The sequence below is a fragment of the Balaenoptera ricei genome, chromosome 14, assembly GCF_028023285.1.
Source record: "Balaenoptera ricei isolate mBalRic1 chromosome 14, mBalRic1.hap2, whole genome shotgun sequence".
Classification (NCBI taxonomy): Eukaryota; Metazoa; Chordata; class Mammalia; order Artiodactyla; family Balaenopteridae; genus Balaenoptera; species Balaenoptera ricei.
This window is the reverse complement of record NC_082652.1, coordinates 90,495,544-90,520,110: the sequence shown is the minus strand read 5'-3', so window position 1 is coordinate 90,520,110 and position 24,567 is coordinate 90,495,544. Positions and strand designations below refer to the sequence as shown.

Genomic DNA, 24,567 nt, shown 5'->3' with positions numbered 1-24,567 from the left:
CGTTGGTCACAGGATTTCCTAGACTCGGTGCTACTAGGCAGCGGGGCCCTTGCTGCTCAGAGGGGTGGTGGGTCCGAGCGGCGCAGGTGGGCGTGGCCAGGGCCAGGCCTGGACCTCCGCGGGGTCTTCTGCATGACCTGTTCGGTGACTGAGCAAAGATCCACTGAGGCTCCTCCGGTCTGTCTTCTAGGACTTGGGGTCCACGTGTCTGGGTTGAGTTGATAAATGAATGGAACTTTCAGTGCTACACTGACAGCATCTTATCACATTTACTGGGTTCTTCAAAGCAAATCAAGAAGCAAGAGGAGTGTTCTTTGCCTCTCTCAGGTGATGTGGGTCTGTCTGCTTGGGTGCTGTGTGGGGTAGGACTTGACTGGGAGAAGCCTCCCCCGCTCGGCTCCAACTGTTCAGTGAGGCCAGAGGCATCCGGAAGGATGCCTGTCTGAGCCACACACTTCCTTTGTGACCTTATGCGGCTAGAACTTTCTTTGTACGGAGACTGCGCTGCGGCGACTCTCCGCTATGCACGCGGCATTGCCCACGTCCGTAGGCTGATTCATTCGGGCAGGGAGTCCCGGCTTGCTCACCACGGGTCCTGGAGGCGCAATCGTTTAATTGGCTGTAGTTTAATAAAAAGGTGTTCCTTCTGGATTACAGTCTCCAAGTAAATATTTCTGTTGCTTTGCTTTTTACTTCTTTAAGGTTCTACTGTCTTCTCCAGCCCAACCTCCAGGAAGGCTAAGGCTCACCGCATGTCCCTTGCAGACGACTGAGCTGCGGGGAGAGCGCCCGCACCGCCCTCGGCTGCGCCTCATTATTCCGAGGCCCACGCTTGTGTATGTGCTTCTTCAACCCCCTCACATTCCAGCAGCTGTGTAGGGAGAGAGAAAGGGGAGCCCACGTTAACCCGGCTCTACACGTAATTACAGGACACAAGAGCTTAGTGAATCCTCTGCAGTCCTTCAGAGCCTTGAAACACCTTGGGCCCAATTTTTTTATGCAAAGACCTGCTCTTTTCATTGTGCATACAACGTGATTGCTGGTTTGACACTGCAGGCTACACTGGTTTCATGAAGGATTAAATGCCACCCGAGACATATTTATCCTAAATAAATCACAAACGGTAAACTGCAGCATGTCAGTGTCAACACCCAGGACTGCGGCAGAAAGGTTAGCCGTACAGCACTCAGCGCGGCCAGGGATTAGCATCCAAGCCGAGGGCCGCAGGCTACAGCTAAGGGAGGAATGATCAAGAAGAAATATTCTCACTGCGAAACATTCCCCCCCCCCCCATTTTTTTTTTTTTTAAACGTGTATGAGAAGCTTGGCGAGGGGCATCACTTCGTAAAGGTCACCTTCATCCCGACAACACGCGGGAGTTGCTGCTGTCACTGTTTGCCTAAGACGGTGTTGAAGAGGAGCGGAACTGCCCTGCCGTTTTTAAGCATCAGGAGCAAGTCATACCCAGCTAATTCTGAATCACAGCGTCAAACTTGAAATTTTACCTTTTATTTTGTCGGAGGGGCAGCTGTATCAAGGGAGGTGCCCTCGGATGGGCGGGACTCGGGGCTCTGACGACGAGGTCAGGGGAGGGGTGGCCGGCTCAGCAACCCAGCCACGCTCGTTTCCAAGCTCACCTCTCAGGGAAGGTGTAAACGGGACTTCCATTTAGACCAAAACGGTACCATTTTCTCTTCCTTCTCCCTTCTGATCTTCTCAATTTTTAGATACTAACCATGATAGACTACGTTACTGTCACCAGAATCTAACTGGGCCACGTGCCAAACATTGAGAAAACGGCACCGGGCTGCAGAGGTGGCCGGCGGAACCCAGCACACTCGACGTGGGCAGATGGGGAAGGGAAATGAGTGTCAGACGCAGGCCAGTTCTTTTCAGTTTTTACAGCTGCCCATTGATTGGTTGGCTGCTGGAAAGAAAATGTCATCATTATCTTTTAATGCTATAATTTTATTTCAAAGAAAAGGGAAACAGAACAAAAACAACCTTTGCATTTGGGAGAGGGGATGATTTTACAATTTTGGAAAAGGAAAAGGAGCAGTCGTATCAAGACACGAGACACCCGGCCATGAACTCGCATCCACGGTTGCGATGATCCCCCAGCGAAGCACAGACAGTCCTGCCGGGGCCGAGGCTGTGGGGCACGGCTCTCCATCACTGATGTTTGATGTCAGCTCTTTCACGGGGACAGAAACCGCAGAGAAATCCTGCGAATATGGTATCAATACTAAGAAACATTTGTTATAAAAGCAAAAATATTGATACAAACAATATTTTCCAGAGTGCACATTTCATATACTTTATTGTATGAAACTAAGTCAAAATTAGAAGCATTGGGTTTTCTTAACCAAGGTTTATTTTAACTGAATATAAATGCCAAGGCTTTTCTTAACCGTAGGCTTAAGAAGGAATCTTTTAAGCAGAAGCAACCAGGGCAATGACCACACCTAGATGTCTGAAGGGAGGAAATCCATACATGGTATGAACAGGCTGCCTTTGGTTTGGGGACGCTGCGGTCCTAAAATTTCCAGAAAAATGAAGAGGAGCCGACCGCTTCGACACGGCAATACGTGTAGCTGTGATTTTTAACCAAACGTGTAATAAAATGTTAAAACAGCGACATGCTGGACTGCAAGGGCAGCCGAGTCTCAAGCCATGAGACACACTGTTGTCACTCTGCCACTGCTGGGGCACAGTCCTTCCACAGCTGAAACGGGAAAACACTTGTGGGGGGAACGAAAGAGAAAAACACTTAGCTGCTCGTCAGCACAGCGGACAGAACCGAGGGAAGAGCATCGACAGAAGAACCGAACAGTGGACAGACCTGCGCCTCCGGCGGCCCCGCCCCGCACGCGCCGGGCTCCCGCCCTGCGCGTCCTCGTGCCCCGTGCGCGCGGTCGGCAGGGACGTCGCCCGGCCCAGAGCCTGGGCGCGCTCCCCGGCAGCTGCAGTCACTGTCGCGAAGGCTTTGCAAACGGAGCGCAGGGAGCACGCGCCTTGGGTGCTGGTCGCTCCGCGTCTGCCCTGCGCCGGGGGTGGGGCGAGGCTCCGGGCTCAGGCCTCGTGGAGTTCGCTGCTCTCTCTTTGGCTCTGGATGACCGCGGCCGCCGGGGAGCCCTCCTGGGTGTATATGACCATGCTCGTCAGCTGTTCCGTTTCGCCGGGGACCACGGCCTCGGCGCTGAGCGCGGCCCCGGCCTGCAGGATCTCCTGAGAGCCGGCCGTCTCTATCACGGTGTGCGAGTACACGCCCGTCTCGTCCTGCGCCCCCGGGGGCAGTTCTGTCACGATGTAATGAGTCGCCCCCTCGGGAAAGCCGCCGCCGGACTCCTGGACCATGGCCTGGACCAGCTCCTCCGTCACGATGATCTGCGAGATCTCGCCGTCCGACTCGGCCAGGTCCACGCGCTGGCCGTGGGCCTGGGCCTCCTGCATGATGATCTGGGAGCCCTCCCGGGCCAGCATGTGCACGGTGCCCTCCTCGTTCACGATGACCTGCGTGACACCGTCCTTCATGAACTGGCCGGCCGCGGCCGGGTCGCAGACTGTGAACTGCAGCACGCCCTGCACCACCTTCCTGATGGCCAGCTGGGCGCGCTCCTGCGACCCGATCAGGGCCGCGGGCCGGACCGCCCGGCTCAGCGCCCCCGCGGGCTCCAGGGCGGTGCCACCGTCCTGCACGTCGTGGCACACGTGGATCTCGCGAGCCTCGGCCGGAGCTGCGGCGGGGTCCGCCGCCTGCCCTGGCAGCGGAACCAGCACGTCTCTGGGGCCGGCCGTGCCCTTCTCCTCGGCCGCGGCCCGGCCCTCCGCCCCTCCCAGCTCGGTGACCGCGCACAGCAGGGCGTCCAAGGCCGAGGCCGTGTCCGGCGGGGAGATGCCGGCCTCTGCCAGGTCTAGAATCCCCTGCTTGGTCACCTGCTGAATCGCGGCCCCGCTGGGGCTGAGGGGCGCGTCCATGCCGTGGCCTTCCATCGGGGCCCCCACGACCACCACCTGCGTGGCTCCGTCTGCCAGCTGCTCCGGCACCCCCGGCCCGGGCGCCACGCCGCCCACGTGCGCCCCGCTCTGCCCCGCGGCGATGACCTGCCCGTCCTCCGTGATGTGCACCACCCGGGCCACCTGGCCTGCCAGCGCCAGCGTCTGCAGCGTGGCCGCGGCCGTCTCCTCCACGGAGGCGTCCAGGGCGAAGTCCCCGTCGTAGCCCTGGATGATGATGACCTGCTGCACCGGCTCGGGCGGCGCCGCCGGCCGCCTGCTGCCCCGCAGGGGCCTGTCCTTGGCCGGAGACTCGTCCGCCAGCGCGGCCGCCGTGAAGGGGCTGTCCGTCTCCACGAACGTGGCCCCCTGGCCCTTCAGACGGCATTCGTAGGACTTGGACACAATGCCTAGGGGAGACAGGGACCAGTTAGAGCCCAGAAGAATGACTTTCAGGCTTAAAAGTAAGACAGTTCTTCCGCAGACGCTTTAGCACCTCCGCTGCTCAGGGCAGCCGGCTCCCAGCCTCAGGGCCTCGGGCCGGCGCCGGGCGCTCGGAGGACCCTGACACGGGTGCTCCCGGCTAGGAGCGGACACAGCGCACGCCTGCGACGTGAGTGAGCGATGCCCACAGCCCTGGTCTACCGTCCTGATACAGTCTCAGCGGCCTCCCTTCGCTTGTCAGCTCCTGGGGAAGGGATACGAGCCCTCTCCATTACGGCCGTTTCTAACAAGATACTCAGTCGGTGGTGGTGAGTGCAGGCCAGTAACCGTCAGTAGCAGTTATCTCCTAACCCAAAGGGAAAATCTTGTTTCTAATGTCCAAATATTAGCTACAGTGTATTTGTTTATTCGACAAAAAGAATGAAAGCTCTGCATATTAAATTTATAAATAAGCCCTGGATAAACACAGCTCTACGAAGTTTCACCTTCGGTGTCGGGCGCTAGGCTGGGGGCAAAGGCGGCTGGCCCGCCAGGCGTGGTCCCCCGGGAGGCCTGTGGGCGGAGCCCCGCGCGCCCAGCCCAGATGCAGGGGCTCCGCCGCCGCCGCCGCCAGGGCTCAGGGGCGGCGGACAGGCCAGAACTCAGGGCGCAGCCGCATCAGCCACGAGCGCGGATGCCGCTCTGTCGCTGTGACGTTTGGCCAAGCGCCTGGCATGCAGCCACCATTCAGCAAAGACGCGTTTGTTGAACGACTTAAATATCGTGTAAGGTGAGAAGCACTACAGCAGAGAATAAACACACTCAGGCTCCCAGCCCGCCGGAGGGAAAGGAATATTCAAGCTCTCCCTTGGGGCTGCGAAGGGGAAGAGCCTGGAGACAGAGCAGCCCAGGGCCAAGCAGAGGTGAGTCTGGGGGGCCGGGGGGTTGGGCTGGGCTGGCTTTTAGGGGATTAGATAGCTCGGCCCCCGCCAGGCTCTCCGGGCCTCTTCTGACAGGAGGCACTAAGGCATCTGGACCACAGTCTGTGGAGAGAAGACACCTGTTGAATGTTTTTAAGCAGGAAAGTAAAACGAGTGCATCTGTTTTAGAACTGTGACAGAGGGTACAGCATTTATTATCATAAATACTAGCCCCAAATTCCTCTTAGTGAAAACACTGTGACTGTTTCAGAAAATGCAGAGATAAGCCCTTGGGACAAGGGCATATGCAAAATGCAGGGGTCAGGAGAGCCCAGAGGAGGGCAGGACTGGGGAGAGAGCGCCTGCAGGCTGCTGGCCTCAGCCCGACGGTCGGTCCCATCAGACGGCAACTGTCCCTCTCCGTCTGCATCTGTAGTCTGGACATGTACAGGAAGGCAGAGCAGCCCTGAGAGGCCTGCGGCTGCCGCCACACTGAGGGTTTCAAGCCCATCTTACAGATCCCGGGGCTGCAGGCCTGAGCTGGTCTCCCGTTACAAAAAGGAGGCTCTGGCCGCAGAACCCAGGGTGGAAGAGGAAGGATGCGGGCAGGGTGAGAGGCAGGGGCGGGTGCTGAGGACGGCACGGTGTGTGCACACCTGGCCCCCAGTGCCACCTGTGACACAGGCGATGCTTGTTTAATAACTCGACGGGGAAAGTATGAGTGAAAATTGTTGTCTCTGTTTTCATAAAAAAGACAGAGTTTAAACAGAGTTCCTATTTTCTCCCTTAAGTCCTTAATTTTCTATCAGTTTCTTATTACCGCCTCCTTCCCTCCTAAGAGAATGATCTCTAAATGACCTATAGTATTTATCTCAATGGCAACCACTTTTTAAAAATATTCCACTTTACTCTCCCCTCATGTAGGTCCTTTTTTTAAAAAAAGCACACTTTACCCTTACCAAAGGAGAAAAAAGGATTAAGAATTATTAGATTATTATTGCTAACATCCCTTAAACACAAGACAACGATTTTGCTTACTGTGTTGGTGCCAGTCTGTAAGAAAGCATTTCTTTCAATACAGAGTCCACTTTAAGCAAAGACCCAGACAAGGCCTGCCTTTCAGCGGGTACAGCATCTCAGGCAGGAACCACAGAAGCTGTTAAATCATATTTACCAAGAGGACACAGCGGGCTCTGATCCAGACTGTAGGCAGTGGTCCCAGATTGCGAATCATGTTTGAAGTTATAAAAATGCAAACTCCCAGCCCATTCTGTGTATGCTGGGACGTTTCATGTTCTGTGTCCACAGGTTCACAGGTCAGAAGTCTCAGGAAGTCAAGCCACTGCATCCCCCTTAACTCTTGAGGCCAGAGGGAGCCTCCCACTCGGTCGGGGTGAGGGAGCCACGGGGTCTCCCGGGGCCCTGTGCTGCGGGGTCAGCGGGGGCAAAGCTTGGGGTGCGTCCTCAGGACTGATTTTTCTGTCCACCGTGTACTTTCAGCCTCGAGGCTCTGATTCCCAGTGAGGAAGTGAAATGTATAAGTAATCCATTTTTGTAAGCAAAGATTAGGAACGATTAACATTTATTCTTTCTCAGAGAGCTCTCTATAGTGTGAATCTTAGAAAGCTCATGGAACCACAGACTCTGCGGTCAGGAAAAGACCTGTGGGTCAATGGGACCACCTCCAGGAGCAGAAAATCCTGTTTGCTCATTCAGAGAATGCGTAACACTGGGCCCAGCAGACGCTGCTCGGGGCTAGGCGGACAGCGGCGGGTGAACCAGGCCCAGCTGTGCCCTCACCAACCTGGCCAACATAAACCATCTTTTTTTTTTTTTTTGCTGCAGCATGTGGGATCTTAGTTCCCCATCCAGGGATCGAACCCATGCGCCCTGCAGTGGAAGCTCGGAGTCTTAACCACTGGATCGCCAGGGAAGTCCCCACCATCACATCTTAAAAGCTGTTCAAACCTTCCCAGAGGACAGTCCCAAATGTCGCCGATTCCAGCTAAATGATCTCCCTGACTATGGCTTTCTCTTGTTTACCCTCCTAGGAAAGGGAGGGACAATGGGGACCACGCAAGCAGGCTCCCAGCCAGCTCTGACTGAGGTGTTCAGTGGCAAGCAGCCACCGAGCACCCACTGTGGGGTGCCAGGCGGTCGATGGCACAGGGCAGCAGTACCCACACTGGGAATCCTACCCCAGGGGCTCTGCAGACTGGCCCAAGGTTATGTGAGCGGATGGAGAGTTTTAGGGACTCAGCCCAGTGTGTCTAAACTCACCTGCCCAGGGATGTGCCTGCCTTAGAGATATCCCCTCCACCTCCCCGTGACCCTCTGCTTTACAAAAGGAAAACATACCTTTCACCATGGGACCCTCAGGAGGGTCAGAGTTCAGAAGATAAGCATGAGATCAGGTTAAACCACTCAGACCCTAGAAGAAAAGGGCTGAATCACCTGTGGTCCGTATGCTTTAACCTAATCGTGTGGGCATTTTCTGAACTCTCTCTCGTCAAAGAGGTCAGAACGGGGCTCAGCGTAGAAGCAGAAGGCCTGCCCGATGGGTGAGGCGCTCCGCGGGCTCTGAGTTCACCCCTCCACATAGGCCTGGGTCTCCCCTGGTGGGTGTCGCCATCTCTGCTCAAGTTGCCACCTGCTGGGACCCCAAGAGCTCCTGCCTACCATACCTGCCAACGTCTTCCTCTGCTACGCCTGCAACTCCTCCCCTTCCCTCTACTTTTCTGCCGTGGATGGAACGTTCCCTGTGCCTTCGTTACACTCTGAACCCGATCCAGTTCGTTTCTGCCCATTCTCTAAATCCAAGGTCATTCTCAGTTTAGAGTTTGGGAGAAAAAAAGAAATATGGATACAAAACATAAAGAAGGCAGCCTTCAAATCACCCTCCCCCATCCCTAACCGATCACTGCCCTTACATTAAAAGAGGAGGAACTACTGTAGCTGGGAGAGAACAAATACCCTGCTCTTTGGTATTCTCTGAGGGAAACGCTACAGGCTTGAGTCCAGGCAATTCCCTTCTTCAGTCTGCAACTGGACGCGAAACCTCTTGGCTGTAGAATTATCCTCTGAATCCCGCGCAGCACTGATAATTATGCCATTCTGAACTACTTACTGACTGTATTTGAATCCGGAGGTGGGTTAAGCCACTTCCAGACCATTAAGTGAACTACGTGGGTAAATACTGCTGCCGCTATGGGGTGTGACAAAGCTCGACAACATCTTCACCTCGGCTCAGCCCGAGCCCAGTGAGCCCATCGCGGTTCATAAATGGGAGTGCAGGTCTATCTTTGATTCAGCAATTTAATAACTTCGAGTGCTGTCGGTACTGCTTTGAAAAATAGCACCTATAAAATGTAACAGCCTCAATCAGATTGAAAAAGATTCACCCACTGAAGACGCTTCCATTTCGCCCATAATGAATTAATGTTGAGCTATGTAGAAGTTCAAGTGTCATTTAAACTAATGTGAATCTCTTCTGTAACTTTACATTCTGACCGGGCTATGACCAAGAATTTACTGGGCACATCAACTTCAATTTTTGAGATCTTTCTAGTAAATATGAACTGTAATGCTCACTAATGCAAATGGCCAAATGGATACAATACCTGGAACACAGCAAGTTTGTACAGATTTTATCCTTAACTGCTTAGTCACTGTTACTGCTCCAAAATTGCGCAAATCTTTAATGAAGCACGATAATCAACATGTTATTTATATTACACTTGACAGTTTTCAAAGACAACGTGGGATTTCAGTATGCTAATAGTAGCTAATCAAATAATGTGTCTAAATCAGTCTTTTTTGGATCTGTTTCCAATAGGACAATAAGTAGCTTTGTGTAGAAGGTGCAAATGCAGGTAAAATGCAGCCTTATGCCTGTGTATGAAATCCCAACTCACTGCTTGTTTGCTTTCTTTCATGAGTACAGAGGTATTTTACTGCCTTCCCATAGCTCAACGCATTGAAAGTTTACAACTCGGTTGAAATGAAAAGAGTTCTTTTCGGGGGGGCGCGGTTTGAGGACCTGTTTTCAGGGCGGTGCTTTCTAATTAGGCTCACTTCTCCACAAGATTATTGTGGAGCTCAGTTCCTTCTCACCTGTCCCCTTTGAAGAGAACATCTCCAGAGCTGAAAACACAAGCTCCGTCACGCAGGAGCGGAGGGGTTAAGCTGCAGACTCACGCTCCCCCGAACCACGCTAATGGCTCTGTTCTGCTGTCTGCCGAGCCGCTGGGAAGCTACAGATAGGGTTTAGTACCTGACTACTTCCTTTTTGTGTGTGTGTGTGATTCTTTCGTTACTGTCATCATTTTTTCTCACAGAATAAATACCTTATGCTTTTGTTAAGCTTACATTTAATTAAAATGTACAGAATTTGTGCAGTAAACTCAAATGAAACAAATAAAACAAGGCCCCCTCTCTTGAAGGCATACGTTGTGAATGAAAAATGTCATTACAGACTAAAAAATTTTGCAGTAAACAGGGCCTACAGAGAGAAGTTTCCCCTGTAATGACATCCATAAAATACACAAATGGCACTTTTAGCACCATCCTGAATATGGCATTTTCTGTGCTCTATACACAATCTAAATGGTTTGATCACGGAGCATAATACTCCATTGGGTTTATAGAACAATCAATGTTCCATAAAATGATGTATTTGCCCAATAGGAGGCTCAGCAGTCACTGGTGTATGACACCGCAGGACAGAGGCCGGGCTCCTTGGCGGCGCGCACGCGGGCTGCACACCTCCGCTCACCCACCTCTACGGCTTCATCTCATCTGTGTCAAGTAATTTGTTGAAGACTCAGCTTGGCTTAAAAAAAAACTTGTAATAAAAATTCATAGAGTTTTCAGGAGAATGAAAGCTGATGACAATAGAAAGGTCACATTGTGTCGCCACTAAAGGGGTCAAAGGTCATGAGCAGTTCTAAAACCGAAAGTAGATTTCATGCATCGCCTAGCAGATAAAGATGGCATTAAAAGGACTTGTGTGGCTGAAATGTCGACGGCGCCAGGGAAGCCTGTGCTAATATCCGATGTGAGCCACTCTGCTGCCACCAGCCAGCATTTATTTTACATTTCTAAGCTACTCCTGAAACGGTATTACATGTTTATACACTGCTAGGTTACGTCTCAGACACCGTGTGTGTTTTAGATTTTATATTTAGGGAGCGTCCTAAGCTTGAAAACGCTAGGCTGCCTCACCGTCATAATTAAAGCACCTCGAATATGACGCAAGTAAAAAAGTAATGCCTTTTAGATAAAAATTTGGGGCACACGTGACACTGTGATTCTTAAGCCACATACAGTTTTCCGCAACTTCAGTTTTAAGATGTAATTTTAACAAGAATGTTACAAAATCACACTTAATGTCTATTAAAATGAAACAATATTAACAGATTAGGCTAATAAATTAGAGCCGTATTTTAACGTCACAAAAGCTTCTAAGTTTCTCAAGTGAAAGCAGGAAAATTGACAAAATTCAATGAAATATAACCTTTTAGAAATTTCCAAGCAGGGAATAAATTATTCTTATAATGGCAGTCACCAACAGTATAGCCAGTCAAATTGATATCAATAACTGCTCTATAATGTATTCATTTTTTGGACAATAATAATAACCGGTATTCCGGTATTCCTGCAGGAAGCCCCCCACGAGCGCCCCCTGCAGCCCAGGCTTGAAGAAGTGCCCGATGCTCCCCACCCAGAATGCTCTGCACTCTGGCATCCCTGCAGAAAACCCCGACCAAGTCGTTCAGGAAAGACGGTCACAGCCAGTGTGGTCCAGGATCGTAGTGGGCTGTGGGCCAAAATGACAATTTCACCATCTTTTTCTTTTTTTTTTTGAGAGGTAAGAAAGGACGGTCAGTACCTTACGTCTATTATTCTTAAGGGTTAGAAGTGCATTCTGGTCAATGTTAATAAAATTCACACACAAATAAGAAATATTGAGGTTACTGGAGACACAAAATTAAAATTATCTTCCGATTTTGGCATGCTTGTTAAATGTGGTGGCTATACCAGTGAGATTTATTTCAGGGCACAGGCCTGTGCTGGTCATTCTGAAACCTACACTGCTGTGCACTGGCCTAAGGATGTGTTAAATACACGACAACCCTATAAATAATTTTGGTAAGTATCTGCTTTATGCCACAAATAAGCACAACAGTCTGTGTTAGAGAGTTATAGTAAAAGTCATCGCTCTGTCCTTAATTTCATGAAGGCCATTATGTTATAAGAAGAGATGAGGAAAATTATTTTTCTGTGGAAAATTAACTGAAGTCCACATCATTTCTGAGAAGCTTTCACATAGGTTCAAACATACAGTTTTATAAGACACCCCGTGCGGTTTTTACTGAAGGAAGATGTACAATAAGGCAGGACCCAGATTTAGGTAACAAAAGCCTTAGTCCTTTTTCCCTCAGTTATCACTAGTAGTACACTTAGGACTGATAGCAATCAAAGACAACCAGATAAGACCCCTGAAAGAAATTCTAAGATATCCAGGAAAACCCAAGAATAAACCTAATGTCAAGTTGGAAATGCAGAACCGGCCAGGTTTCTAACTTTGAGTGGAGGGTCTCCACGGGCCTCGGTATTTCCATGGGCACTGAAGAGTGACAAAGAGTAAAAGACAATGTTTTACCTTTAAAGTCACAAACCCTAAGAAATTTTGTATTATATCAGACCCTTGGGTATCTATTATCACTCCCCTGCATGAAGATCTAATGGGAATCACAGACACAAATCTCACTCAGGAAGATGGGTCCTTTAAGGTCACCTTGACAGGCTCCTGGGGACGGTGCCGTGAGGACGGCACATGAACTGTTTCTCTGCCCCTGTCGAGGCCTGTCCATCAGGATGTGACCACAGAACTTCGGAAATTTGACTCGTGACAGAAATAGTATCATCATGCTTCACGAATGTGACAAAACGGGACTAAAGTTAGAAGGTAAGGTGCCCTGATCTCGTCATTTACCCACAAAGAGCACTTCTTAAAACAGCCAGTTGGTTTACTAGCAGAAAGCGCTCAGATGCCTTGAACAAGCTAGGGAGGGCGGGGGCTGTGTGTGTCGGTGCACCTGGCATCCTGCATTCATTCTGGGGGTCACGGTGGGCCCTGGCCACCACGGGGGAGCCCATCTGGGACACTCGTGGGCTTCCCCAGCACGTGGCTCTCACCCTGTGCCTCTGACCTCACCTGTCTTGTGCTCGTGGTACCAGCTGATGAAGGGTAAACTGCGCCCCACACGCTTGCATTTGGGGAACTTGGGGGCTTGAATAAGCAGTGGAATTTTAGGCCAACAGCATTTCTGAAGGCCTTCAAAGACTCCAGATAAACAGCAGCCCTGTCTGTTTACTGCAAGGCTGCCTCCGTTTGACTTAAAGATGTTAACTTAGACTAGCACTGACATTCTTTTTGGAGTTACGGAATCAGAAAATTAGGAAGCCTGACAATCTTTTCCTAAATGTCCTCTGACCGCTTATAAACTCCCCATACAGATAACGCAATATTAGGAGACAAGGCCTAGTTTTCAAAAGTTGTAACTGTTACGCACACTTAAGAGGTAAAATTATGCAACTAAGAAGCCCAGCCAAGCCGTTAGTGGGCCTCCGCTAACAAGGCTGACTTCACAGGCCAACAGCAGATTAAACTGGCCTTTGTTTCTCTGGCAAACCCTATAAAAAAATCACATTCCCTTTTGGAGGCAGGTTCAGATTTCCCGTGTTTCATAGTATCTTCCTATATTTGCTGAGGAAATGAGAGGTAGCTGACGTCTGTCTCCATCGTAGACACTTTTGTATGAAGGTAAAAAGCAAACCACTCCTCAGTCACAGCACAGAGGCGCCATTAAAATCAAATTTACAGTATGCGGGACCTGCAGCCGGGCAGAGCTCACTGTTAGTACTTTAACCATCGGCAGGGCTTCCGGAGGCCCCGCATCTGCTCACGGCCGAGCGGCGGCAGCGCCGGCACACTCAGAAAGACGCGTGCTTCTTCTCCACGTACTACACCAATCATCCGCTCTGGGCACGCGGCTGCTGCCTTCCGGTTAGGCTGCTGTGGGAGAGGGTGCCCTGAGCATCTCGTGGCTGGGACCTGCCCCCGAGGATGGGCTCTGACGACAGCAGACACCCTGAGTCTGGAGAGCAAGAACACGGGGCGCAGGCGCCCAGGTATGGGCGGCAGGTGCCGAGGAAGGTCCGGCAGTGAGGACCTGACCACTGAGCTCTAAGACAAGCAGAGTCAACGCTGACTCGAGTCCGTGAAAGCTCGAGTGAGCAGTGGTTGCAGGCCTGTCCTTCCCGGGGTCCACCAGGCTGACTCGGGGGCGCTGGGTGCTGTCCTGGTCTAAGGCTGGCCCACCCGGCACTCGGCCTTCTCTGCAGTGAGGACGGGACAGAGGCAGGGTCGGGGTGGGGAGACTACTGGTCAAGGTGGAAAACAATGGTATATTTTCTTCTGAGCCGGTGAATTCTACCATCATTATTTTGAACATCTTCCTAAATACCTAAGTTAAACTCCTCTGTTAAAATTGCAGAATATTTATATGCCTGGGATAACAAACGTTAAAACTGATTTAAAAATATCAAACAGAAGACAAATTTTGAGGCTTGAACCCTGGCTTTGAAATGAGTAGAATGAATGAAAATAAACTTACAAATTGAAACACTGGCTGAAACGCCAGCAGTTGAAATCTCAGGTCCATGACATGGACATGCCAGGCGCCAGCAGCTGCCCCGCTCCTGCCGGGCGGTACTCCCGAGGGGCAGGGAGGGGTCAGGGACCCTTTGAAAGCACAGGACAGCTGAGTGGATGGGTGCACGGTGGGACGCCAGCACCGCAGCAGGACACGTAGCTGCTGTCACGTGTCTAGAGGTGGCGCTTTGTGCCCCGGGGTCTCAGCAGTGGCGCACGCCACCTGTGAAGTCCTCCAGCAAATCTCCCTGGTGCAGGTTCTGCACCAGGGTTCATATCCAGTGAGGCGAGAGTCCCGCCAGGGGAACAGGGATGCGCACAGCAGCACACGATTCCTTCGGTGCATCCGGAGGAGAACCTGAAAACCATCTCTCTGAAACATCACTGGTTCGCTAAGGGGCTCAAAGGCTTTGTTAAGCGGGCAGCCCTGTTTAAGGAGAGTTCGAGGTTGCTCTCCGATGGGCAGACACACGGCCACCAGACAAACGATGTCGGGGACCTAACACTAATCCCTAACAGGCATTTCTCAAAAAGCTCTAGGGTGAGTATACTTTCAGCACAATTTCCACATCATTACGAACTGAATTGGACAGCGAGAAATCATCTCCCAAATAACAGACCTGGGCATTGAAAGATGCTGAGTCGTCAAAGGAAGATGGGTGATTACTCACCCTTGATTTTACCAGGACAGCAAGGCACAGCCGAGCAGGTGAAAGCCTTCAAGAGAATTCAAAACCAGCGAGGAAACACAGTGTTCCGTGGTAAATTCTCACTTATCCACTAAGACTAATCCTTAAATCTCTAGGTATTCTAAGGCTTTAGTTCCACTTATATTACTAACTTAAATTTGCTGGATGTTCCAATTCAGGAACTTGGGTATTTCAGATCATTTTCTTAATTATTTATTCAACAATATTATTAATATAAATATTAACGTTGAGGCTAAATTCTTGTATTTAATCCCTTACATCAGTAAGGCAAACGTGAACTTTTTAAGGAATGAATAATCTATTTGAAGATACTGGTATTAAAGTAACTAGATAACATACAAATAGCTATGCCTTCAAAGAAAGAAGAACTCACTTGGCCTAGGCTAGGGATCAGGAAAGTACTCACTGACACCTGGGTCTTGAAGGCTGAGTAGGAATTTGTCAGGAAGTGAAAGAAACAGTGGTGAGAACCCCACGCCATTCTAAGCATACGTCAAAGCCAGCCAGTGGTGTGGCTTGGCTACAAAATCTTAGCATGGCGGGACGACAGAGGGACAGCGTGAAACGGCGGGCCTCGTCAGATCCTGCAGGGCCCAAGCGTGTGACTTTGGGTATCTGATGGTGACAGGAGGGCACTGAAGAAAGTGAAGCAAGGAAGTGACATGATCGCATCTGTGTTCTTGGGAACGAGTCGTGGTGAGACTGCAGGACTGTGTCTAGCAAAGGTGTTCAACGTGAGGGGCCTCATCTGGAGGCCTCGCAGGGGCCGAGGTGCAGGAGACGAATAAGAGAGGAGGGCAGGGCACGTGCGAAGTTTCAGTGGGGACAGAAAATGGGGAGGGCCTGGGGGGGGCCTGGACAGACCCGTCAAAGGGAGTTGCGGCTTGCATGTCTCTGCTGCTCATTCCTGCACACAAGCTGTGACCCTGTGCTCACTCCCCTGCTCCTTTTCTGTTCAGCTCTGCTTCCTCCCCCCGAACATCCACCTAGCGTGGGAAGGGACCTTGAGGCTCCCTGTTGCGCCAGCGCCTTGCCCGACGGCACCAGGGGTTTCCACACCTGCTGATGGAGCAGATGAAGCAGATGAGGGCCGGGAGGGCAGGCGGGCGCTGGGCTGCAGGACGGGAGCGCCCCCCCACATGATCAACCTGTGAGCACCTTTGTGGGCCGGGGATCACACGGGGTGGGCCGGGCTCGGAATGGACTGAAGGAGGTGGGAAGGAAGAGAAGGCAGCGGTGGCCGTGGGGCAGAGGTCCCGGGCTCAGGCGGAGGCAGAGGTGGAAGGTTCACGTGGAACAGCCCCGGGCTTTCCCTGTGGACTCTGCCCTCGTATGGAGCACAGCGCCCCTCTGCTTCAGTTCACATCCTGAGCCGCTCCCCCTCCCCTCGCCACTGTCTGGGCTGCAAGGTCCCCAGACAAGGACCAGGTCCCGGGTGCTTTCTGACCCTCCAGCAAGCGGTGCACTGCGCCACTATGGGGGACGCGGGGCATTCGGGATGGCAGGGGCAACTGTTTCCACTTTGACTTCAAGGAAATCAGTCAAGCAAGAATTTAAACACTGTCTCCTGTAACAGCAGAAAAGCCTGAGACTCCAGTTCCTGCTCCCTGAGCCTGGACGGAGGCTGCTCAGGACACAGAGCCGCGGGGCTGTCCGTGTGACGCTGGCCTGGCGGCTCTGCCCATCACAGAATTTTAACGTGTTTCTGTCCTCGGCCAGGTACTAGTTAACTTACCCCCTTAGACTGCAGCTTAATGACTGGGAGTGTGAGAGCAGCGATCAGTAAAATGTAAGTCAAGGGGGAAAGCACTATGATAGGAGTTCTGCAAATCCGCCTCAGATGGACTTCCAGAATGATTCCTGTATTCATTTGATCAGGATTCTTATATAGCACATAAAGATACCTCTACTACGTTAAAAGCCAATTAAAAAGGGGGAATATTACATCCATATACGTACAATATCATATCCCAAAGGGAAAGAAAACATATCAATTTAATTTTTCAAGAATAATGACTGCACAGGCAAAATATGTTATTTGCAAATGAGTGCTTGCAAATAGCAGGCTCTCTTATCTTGTCATTTCAAAGCAAAGCAAACATTTTAAACGTAATTATAAAAATGTATGAAAATACTCCAGTTGATTTTTTTTTAAAAGGCAGAAAATGTCAAGGATTCCAGCATCAGTTCAAGAGTGCAGCTCTCAGTTTAGAAGTCAAGCTGAGAATCAGATTCCCGTGGGAGAACCAAGTACCTAGTTGCTTATTTTTTGGCATCGTGCTTTGGGCCAAGGGAAAGGTTGGGCTTGGCTGGCAACTGCACGTTTGGCTGCTACCAGCATCGAGATGGGGGCCCCAAATAACGAGGGGTGACCTCCCCCAGGCAGTGCGTGGGAGGCTGAAAGGAGATCTCAGTTAGGGGAAGAGAGCGAGGGCACCCTGGTGACTGCAGAAGAGTCAGAGCCAGAGAGACAACTAGGCAGTCAAGACCCTGGGTCTCGGAAGGCGAGAGAGAAGAGGGTGATCAACCGTGTGAAAGGTCAGAAAGAAACACCATCAAGACTGGAAGTAGGTCTCCGATAGGTAATGTGTTAACCAGGAAGACCATGGGATTTATCCCCCAACCTGAATACTGTTGAGAGAAACAAGGGCAGTGATTGGTCAGAACACGAAACAGGGGGCGCAGGCCTCACACCGTTGTAGATAAACCAGGACATATGTTGGCCTAGGTTCCATGACCAACATGGTACAACGATCCTGGCGTTTTTCCTTTAGAGCACATTGGTACTGAGTTATGAATACCCACACACGGTATTAATCGCAATACAACACTACCTGATTAGTGGCTTCATTAATAGAAAGGAGAAAAGGAAGGTATTCAAAACTTGGAATAACATTTACAGAAATATGGAAATTCATATGTTTTCCTTCACCTCTATTCACTATTAAACGTCACGAAGTGTTTTTCTGAACAAAAATGTCCCACTCTTTCTTGGCGTCGCAAGACAATCAGAATGACAGTACTGAATTAATTCCTCATTTGCTGGCTGAAAGAAACTCGAAGCTGAATTGCCAAAGGGCAGACTAGAGAGAGTGACACCATACATCTCAGCTTTTATATATGTCCATTTGATTACTGTGCTTGTATATCTGTATTATCTTGCTGGTCTAACAGCTGTTGTCTTACTTCATTTACAGAGAGCCAAGGTATCTATTAGTAGTAACTAAGCTGTGAAAAGTATTACTAAATAACTGGAATTCTTAATAGAAATTCCAGGAAGTCCAGTGGATAAATCACAGACATAAAATGAAGGAAAAAATGCCTCCTAGGAAAGGTTCCATTAAATGCGCCTTAGAAAAGCTGGCCTCTGACCGCAGCCCGCCCAGGGGCCAGGGTGCTCCCACAGGAGCCGCCCCTGGACCTCCTGCGCTGTGCCTCCAGCGTTGGAAAATCCAGCCTCACCTGCTTTTTTTTCAGGTGCTTTGAGTAACTTCTGGGCCTCCCTCTTACTAGTGACTCCTTGTCTGGGCCTCCCTCTTACTAGTGACTCCTACTGGCTGGAACAAACATTGTTTGCTTTTTCTGCTCTTATTTTTGACACTGTCCTGCTAGTGATTAAACAACCACAGATCAACCCTGTATGCCAGTTTTCCCTATCCAACAGACAAACAACTCCGAAAATTATAACTTAGCCAGCCCATCTCACTGAGCTTGGTTCTTTCTTAAAAATACACTTTTATTATTCAATTTTTGGTTTTATTGTCCCACTTTTTGAATTTATTTATGTGTAGAATCAGAATACTAAACATTCTAACTGATATACTCAAAATTAGCTTGACTTTTGGATACAGCCTTATTAATAGAGAAGGCTTCATTCCTTTTCAATCTACAAAGAAAATGTCATGAACATAACTTATCTGGCCCAAACTTAGCTTGGACATACTGAAAGTCAGAGGGCAAGGGGCATTTGGGAGGAAAACACCAAATCCCGATAAGAGACTTTTTGGCTTAAACCTTCACAGAACATGATGGATCTAGAGAGAGGAAGTTTTTTTTTTATTAGGCTTAAATGCAACACTATGAAAAGAAAATATCAAGGAAGAGAGGCCGTTAGCGCACGGACTCTGCACGGCCATTCAGAGCGGCTGAGCCAAAGGCGGTGCTCCCCGTCCTCCATGTGACAGATCCCGGGACTTGACCGCTGGGGACAGGCCTCCGCCGGGCTGATGGCCACGGTCTGGCTGCGGACTGGCTCGGCTTTCTATCTACTGGATGATGAGTGCATTTGACTTACGTATCAGAACGATGAAACCTTTCCCCCGGAACACCCAAATACGAGACAGACGGGAAGTGAAGCAGTGCGGGCCGAGTGGGCAGAGCTGCTCGGCGTCCCACGCGCCTTTCTGAGAAGGCCCGGGCCTCTCGGTACCTCGTTTAAAACCCATCGGGCCAGATGCTCTCAGCTTCTCCTCGCTGGAGAGTTCTGCGATTCCAGGATAACGCCGGTACTCTCGGGGACAGCCGATCAACCTGACCCCCCCCCCCACTGTCTAGTCTACAGAAAACATCATCTAATCATTGGTCTCATATCGTTACCTTTAAAAAATGAGGTGGTGTAGTCAGGTCCTTTCCTGTTAAGATATGAATAATAAACATTCTCTTAAATATCTTAACACACCTCCACCTCCACAATATAGTAGCTGACTGTATTATTTAGATTTGGAAATTAATGGGCTGATGGTAGCATTACAGCTCAAGTGGATTTACAGTCATCGTATTTGGCCCAGTGTGATTTCAAATAAGAATGACTTCTGATTGTTTCAGTGGAAATTCAGAAACATTAAAAGAAGCCATGTTAAAACTGGCTGGTTCATCCCATGCAAACACTGCGCATTAAGATAGGAAATTCCCATTCATGAAGATAATGAAAATGGACATCAGTATAATAAAATACCAGGTTTACAGACTCGGAGACCTACATAAGCAGTAGATTTGCTCCTTCTACTTAAAAGCATGTTCGTCCAACCCCACCCCCATTCATATTTGATCTGCAGTCCAAAAACAAAGCCCTGTTAGCACAAAACCTTATAAAATGACTCAAGATTCTCGACATTAAAGTTTCCATTTTTTAAAAAGAAGAGGGTGCAGGGGTGACAAGTATTATAGCCGAGAACAAACAGTGCAGCAAAGAAAGCAGCAGATCAATGGATGCCCCCCAACTCTGGCACTCATGAAACAGCCACATGAATAGCACTGCGGAGAACAAAAGACGATGATGATAAAATTGGTGCTTTTGTTTTATAAGGCTGGCACAGACGGGCCTGGCAGCCTTCATGTTTCATTTTCATGAAACTTCAGCCACATTTCCAGGGCAACATTTCCACTGTTTGCAGGCAAAGGGTCCCTGTGCAGGAGGCCAATGACTTGCCAATGATTTTGCTGAATGCCCCAACTTAAGCCAGAAAAAGGAATTTAAACACTCAGATAGGTTGAGTACTGATAATCCTATATAACAATGTAAACTGAATGATTTAGTTATTAACATGCATTTTAATTAAAATGAGTAACTTTTAATTCCCAGTTAGACATAAAACTTTCTGTTGAGATGATCATAGCTACACATTTTACATGCATACATACGTTTTTCCTGATCTAGCTGAAAAAAACGGTCAGTCCTCATTCAGACACATATTGCTGATACTGCATTCTTTTACTTTACAATAATATCCTAGAAGGAAGTCTTTGCTACCGTGGAATTTGCACCAGTATGTTTAGCCTGAGTTGACTGCAGCAGTAACTAGGGTAAGAACCCAGAAGACTCTGATGTACAAAACATCTTCAGTCTTGGCCCAAAACATTAGGTATGTGGTGATCTTTAGTAGAAAGTAAGAAATCTTAAACAACACCACAGGTACAATAAGTGATACTTTCCCCCCCTCCCCCAAAACCAATCAAATTTCATATGGTTTTAGTCATATCTGGCATATTTATATAATTTACTCACAATAAAATATACAACTAACACATTTATTTCATGCCACCTAGCTTAAACATATCAACGAAAATCTCATTTGTCACTACCAATTGTCACGTTTTAGAAAAAGGCCATATATATGAGATAGGAACAAGGCTATTTTAAACTCAGACCCACTTCCTCATCAGAAGGATTACTGAGGGTTGTTCCTAATACTGGAAGAATAGGAAAGGAAGACACAACACCAGCAAACTCTAAGCCAAACAAACCAAACCAGTCTGAACAAAGCCTAAGGTAACAGGATCTGTGAACAATATGGAATCTTCTAGTGGTTTCTTGAAGTCAAAGCCAGAGCTATCAAGGAATCTAGTTCTAGAGGCTTTGTCTCCTTATAAAAACAAAACAAAAAACCCTTTCATGAAATTTTATGTAAACAAGTTAATTTTGTGCACTTGTTCAAAGGGCAAGACATACTTTCCCTAAAATGCTACTACATATTCCTAAAAACTGATCTAATGCCACTTCCGTGAATTATGAAAACTTTCTGTAAAGGTTCTAAGGATGTCAGAAAAGGCCAACTGCTCTCATCGACTAGAACATTTTCAGTAGTGTTTTATATTTTGGCCCCAAAGATCAAAATCTTATGCTGACCATATTTCCATATCTCTCAGTACCTTTTTACAGAAGCATAGAGGAGACACCAAAGGTTGAAAGTAATCAAAATAATTCACAACTGCTTAGCACCTCTTAATGTCCAAAATAAACCTAGCAGTTTAGCAAATTTAAAAATTCTGTCATTGATTACTAAATCAGCTGGCTCCCTGCAAATATTTCTCTGTACTAATCTTCAAGTATATATACTTAGTTGGCGGTTGGAGTCACATCAAGATGCAGGGCACTTGACCTGGCAAGTTACTCATTTTAACCAACAGCTTAGATAGAGCCACAGGGGCAGCTTATCAAACCTGACCACAGTAGAATGTTACGGCTGCCACGGAAGGGAACCCCATCTTCGGCCACTTTTAGAAAACACAGTACTTGCAAAGGAGAGCACTGCATTCAGTGCCAGGAACTGTGTTTTAATGGAGGGGCACAGACTGCCACACGTCCCACACATGGAGGTGACGCAGGAGGCAAAGGCTCCCTGTCCAGAAACCTCACCATAGGAACGAGGGAGGGAGGGAGGGGGGGACTGAGCAGGCTGCTTTGGCAAATCTAGATTCGGTGGGTGGAATTAAGGACATAAAACCAGTCTGCAAGTATCTGGCAAGCTGCCGTGTAGAAGAGGGATTGCACAGCCCCGTGTAGCTCTCTCATCATGAGAATTTTCTAAAAATTAGAGCAATTCACTCATGGATACACACGTGGAAAGACGCTCAACATCATTAGTCACTAGGAAAATGCCAATTAAAACCACACGAGGTACCACTACACACTGACTAGAAGGGCTAAAGTTAAAAAGACTGATAACACCAAGTGCTGGTGAGGATGTGGAGCAACGGGAGCTCCCACACGTTGTGAGTGGGAATGCGAAATGGTGCAGCCACTATGGGAACCAGTTAGGCAATTTCTCAACACATGACCTCGAAATCCCGTTCCTAAGGAAATGAAAGCATATGTCCACACAAAGACCTGTGCCCAAATGTTTACAGTACCTGTACTCATTATCACCCACAACTGGAAACAATCTAAATGTCCATCAACAGGAGAACAGAAAAGCACACTGTGGTATATCCATACAATGGAATAATGCTCAGTAATAAAACAAATGGCTGCTGGGTGCAACAACAGGAATCTCATTTGTGTGACATTCTGGAAAAGACACTACGACAGGGACAGCCAAGAACTGGATGTTGGGTGAAGACAGTTACCATAAAGGGACACCAGGAGACATCAGGGGTGATGGAAATGCTCTATAACTTGACTGTGGCAATGGTTACATGACTGCACACATTGGTCAAAACTCATCCAGCTGCAAACCTAAAAAGGATTAAATTTACTGTTTGTAAACTGCACCTCAGTTTTTTTTTTTAAAGTCAATTCTCTACATATAGACACTTGAGTTCCTTGTCACGAAAAGTTCTTGAGCAGCATCTAGATGATTTCCTGTCACAGGGGTTATGGGTCATGTTCCTGCATTCAGTGGCCAATTGATCATTTTGCATCTAAGGAACTTAGGAGTCGATAGTTATACAACACCATGACTTTCTCTTCCTTTCTTTTCTTTTCACCATGACTTTTCTTTTCCTCAAACATCTCCAGTTGTTTAGAGCAACTCAAAGGCTTATTTTTAGCAGCTGAAAACAAATCTGCTCTGTCCAGTGTCATATTTATTTTCTACAGACAATGCAAATCCTATGGTTCATTTAACCTTTTGAAGTCTAACAATTACAAAAATCATTAGGCTGAATTATCATTTACTTTTTTTTTTTTATCTTATCGATGATACAGAAATGGGCAAGGCTAATTCAAAGGGCAATGAATATTCACAGAAGCCAAATATGTATAAGTTAGATACCTAAAAAGAGGAGATGCAAATTATCTAAGGCTGAAGATGGACTCTTATCAGGAAGGCTTAGGGTTATGTCTGTAGGAGATACCAGGAAGTTTCCCTGCTATTTGTATTGACATTTGTGAATGTATGTTACACTCTATTTAATTAAGGAAAGGCCATATCTTAAGTGAATGTGGCTTTATATAAAAATGGGGGTGTGACCTATCTACCATACGGCTGTAACTGTGGTCAATTAACATTGTTTTTTATTTTCCATTTATCCTTTATTTAGTTACACTAGTACTGAATATTGGCTTTCTGCTTCGTTTCGTTGTTGTTTTGTTTGTTTGTTTGTTTTTGGTATGCTCCAGTGGAAGCCACGTGTGAGAGACCCACGGTGCTCCCTCACCAGCCCTGAGTGATCTCATGGTTACCGTGACAGTGTGAGAAGAATGCCAAGCTGTTGCTAGTTTAGATGGATTTGCGTGTGCGTAGAAAGCATGAGAGTGAGTGCGCTCCAATATTGCTAAAGAAAGGGGGGAAATCCCACGGCTGTTCCAATGGTCATTAGGGGCTTCTCTTTTATACTAATAATACTGATGACCACTTACAAACATGATGAGGCTTTTTTCAATCTGGCCACACTGCTATCTTTTCCTTAATAACGTGATTTTAGGTAGACTTCAAGACTCAGGTAGCTCCAGATTAAAATCCAAGCTTGGCTACTAACTAGCTACATGTGCCGAGACAGCTTATTTAACCTTTCTAAGCTTCAGTTTCTGTCTTTAGAATGGGGTAACGGCAGCTTGCAGGGTATTTTAAGTATTGGGAACAGTGTGCAAAGCACCAGGTAGCACATGCTGGGCCTGCAGTGCTTCATACCTGGCGGACACCCTTGTTCCTGATTCCTTCCAGAACTGCTGACTTCAGAAGTCATTATCGCTTCTGAAAAAAACCTCCTGTACCATGAGTCTGACCCAATATTCATAACAGTGCTTGGTGGTATCACACATGGAGCTATGCTGCGCCCCACGTGCTCTGCCACGGTAGCTTTCAAAGCTGCTTTTCACAAGTTCGGATGGTGTTCGGAAGGCTGTGTATTAGAAAGAGCGTAAAAGATTTAATGAATTTGCAGTTAATTGCAGCAGCATCAGTATTGGTTGATTTAAATAGTGCATGTTTTGGGAGAAGCATTATGCAGCAGAAGTTTGTGTTCTGATTGGCAAAGAGGGGCTATTGCAGACTATTAAATGCACGTACTCAGGGACAAGTTACTGATGAGTTTATGATATTTAATGGTTTATCTTGTGGTTGAAGCCAAGTACAGGCAA

At 48.3% G+C, this 24,567-nt stretch overlaps 1 protein-coding gene across 2 annotated transcripts in view; it reads right to left on the bottom strand.

Moving 5' to 3' along the window:
* Positions 1 to 1,989: 1,989 nt before the first annotated feature.
* Positions 1,990 to 24,567, bottom strand: part of ZNF407 (zinc finger protein 407) — a 417,005-nt gene continuing 394,427 nt past the window's right edge. Inside the window, exon 9 of one of the 2 annotated variants that reach the window (XM_059893843.1) lies at positions 1,990 to 4,406. In XM_059893843.1, the coding sequence (XP_059749826.1) occupies positions 3,073 to 4,406 (1,334 nt within the window). In that variant the 3' untranslated portion in view covers positions 1,990 to 3,072. The remainder of the gene's footprint in view (positions 4,407 to 24,567) is intronic. The other variant, XR_009497175.1, reaches the window with a different exon arrangement.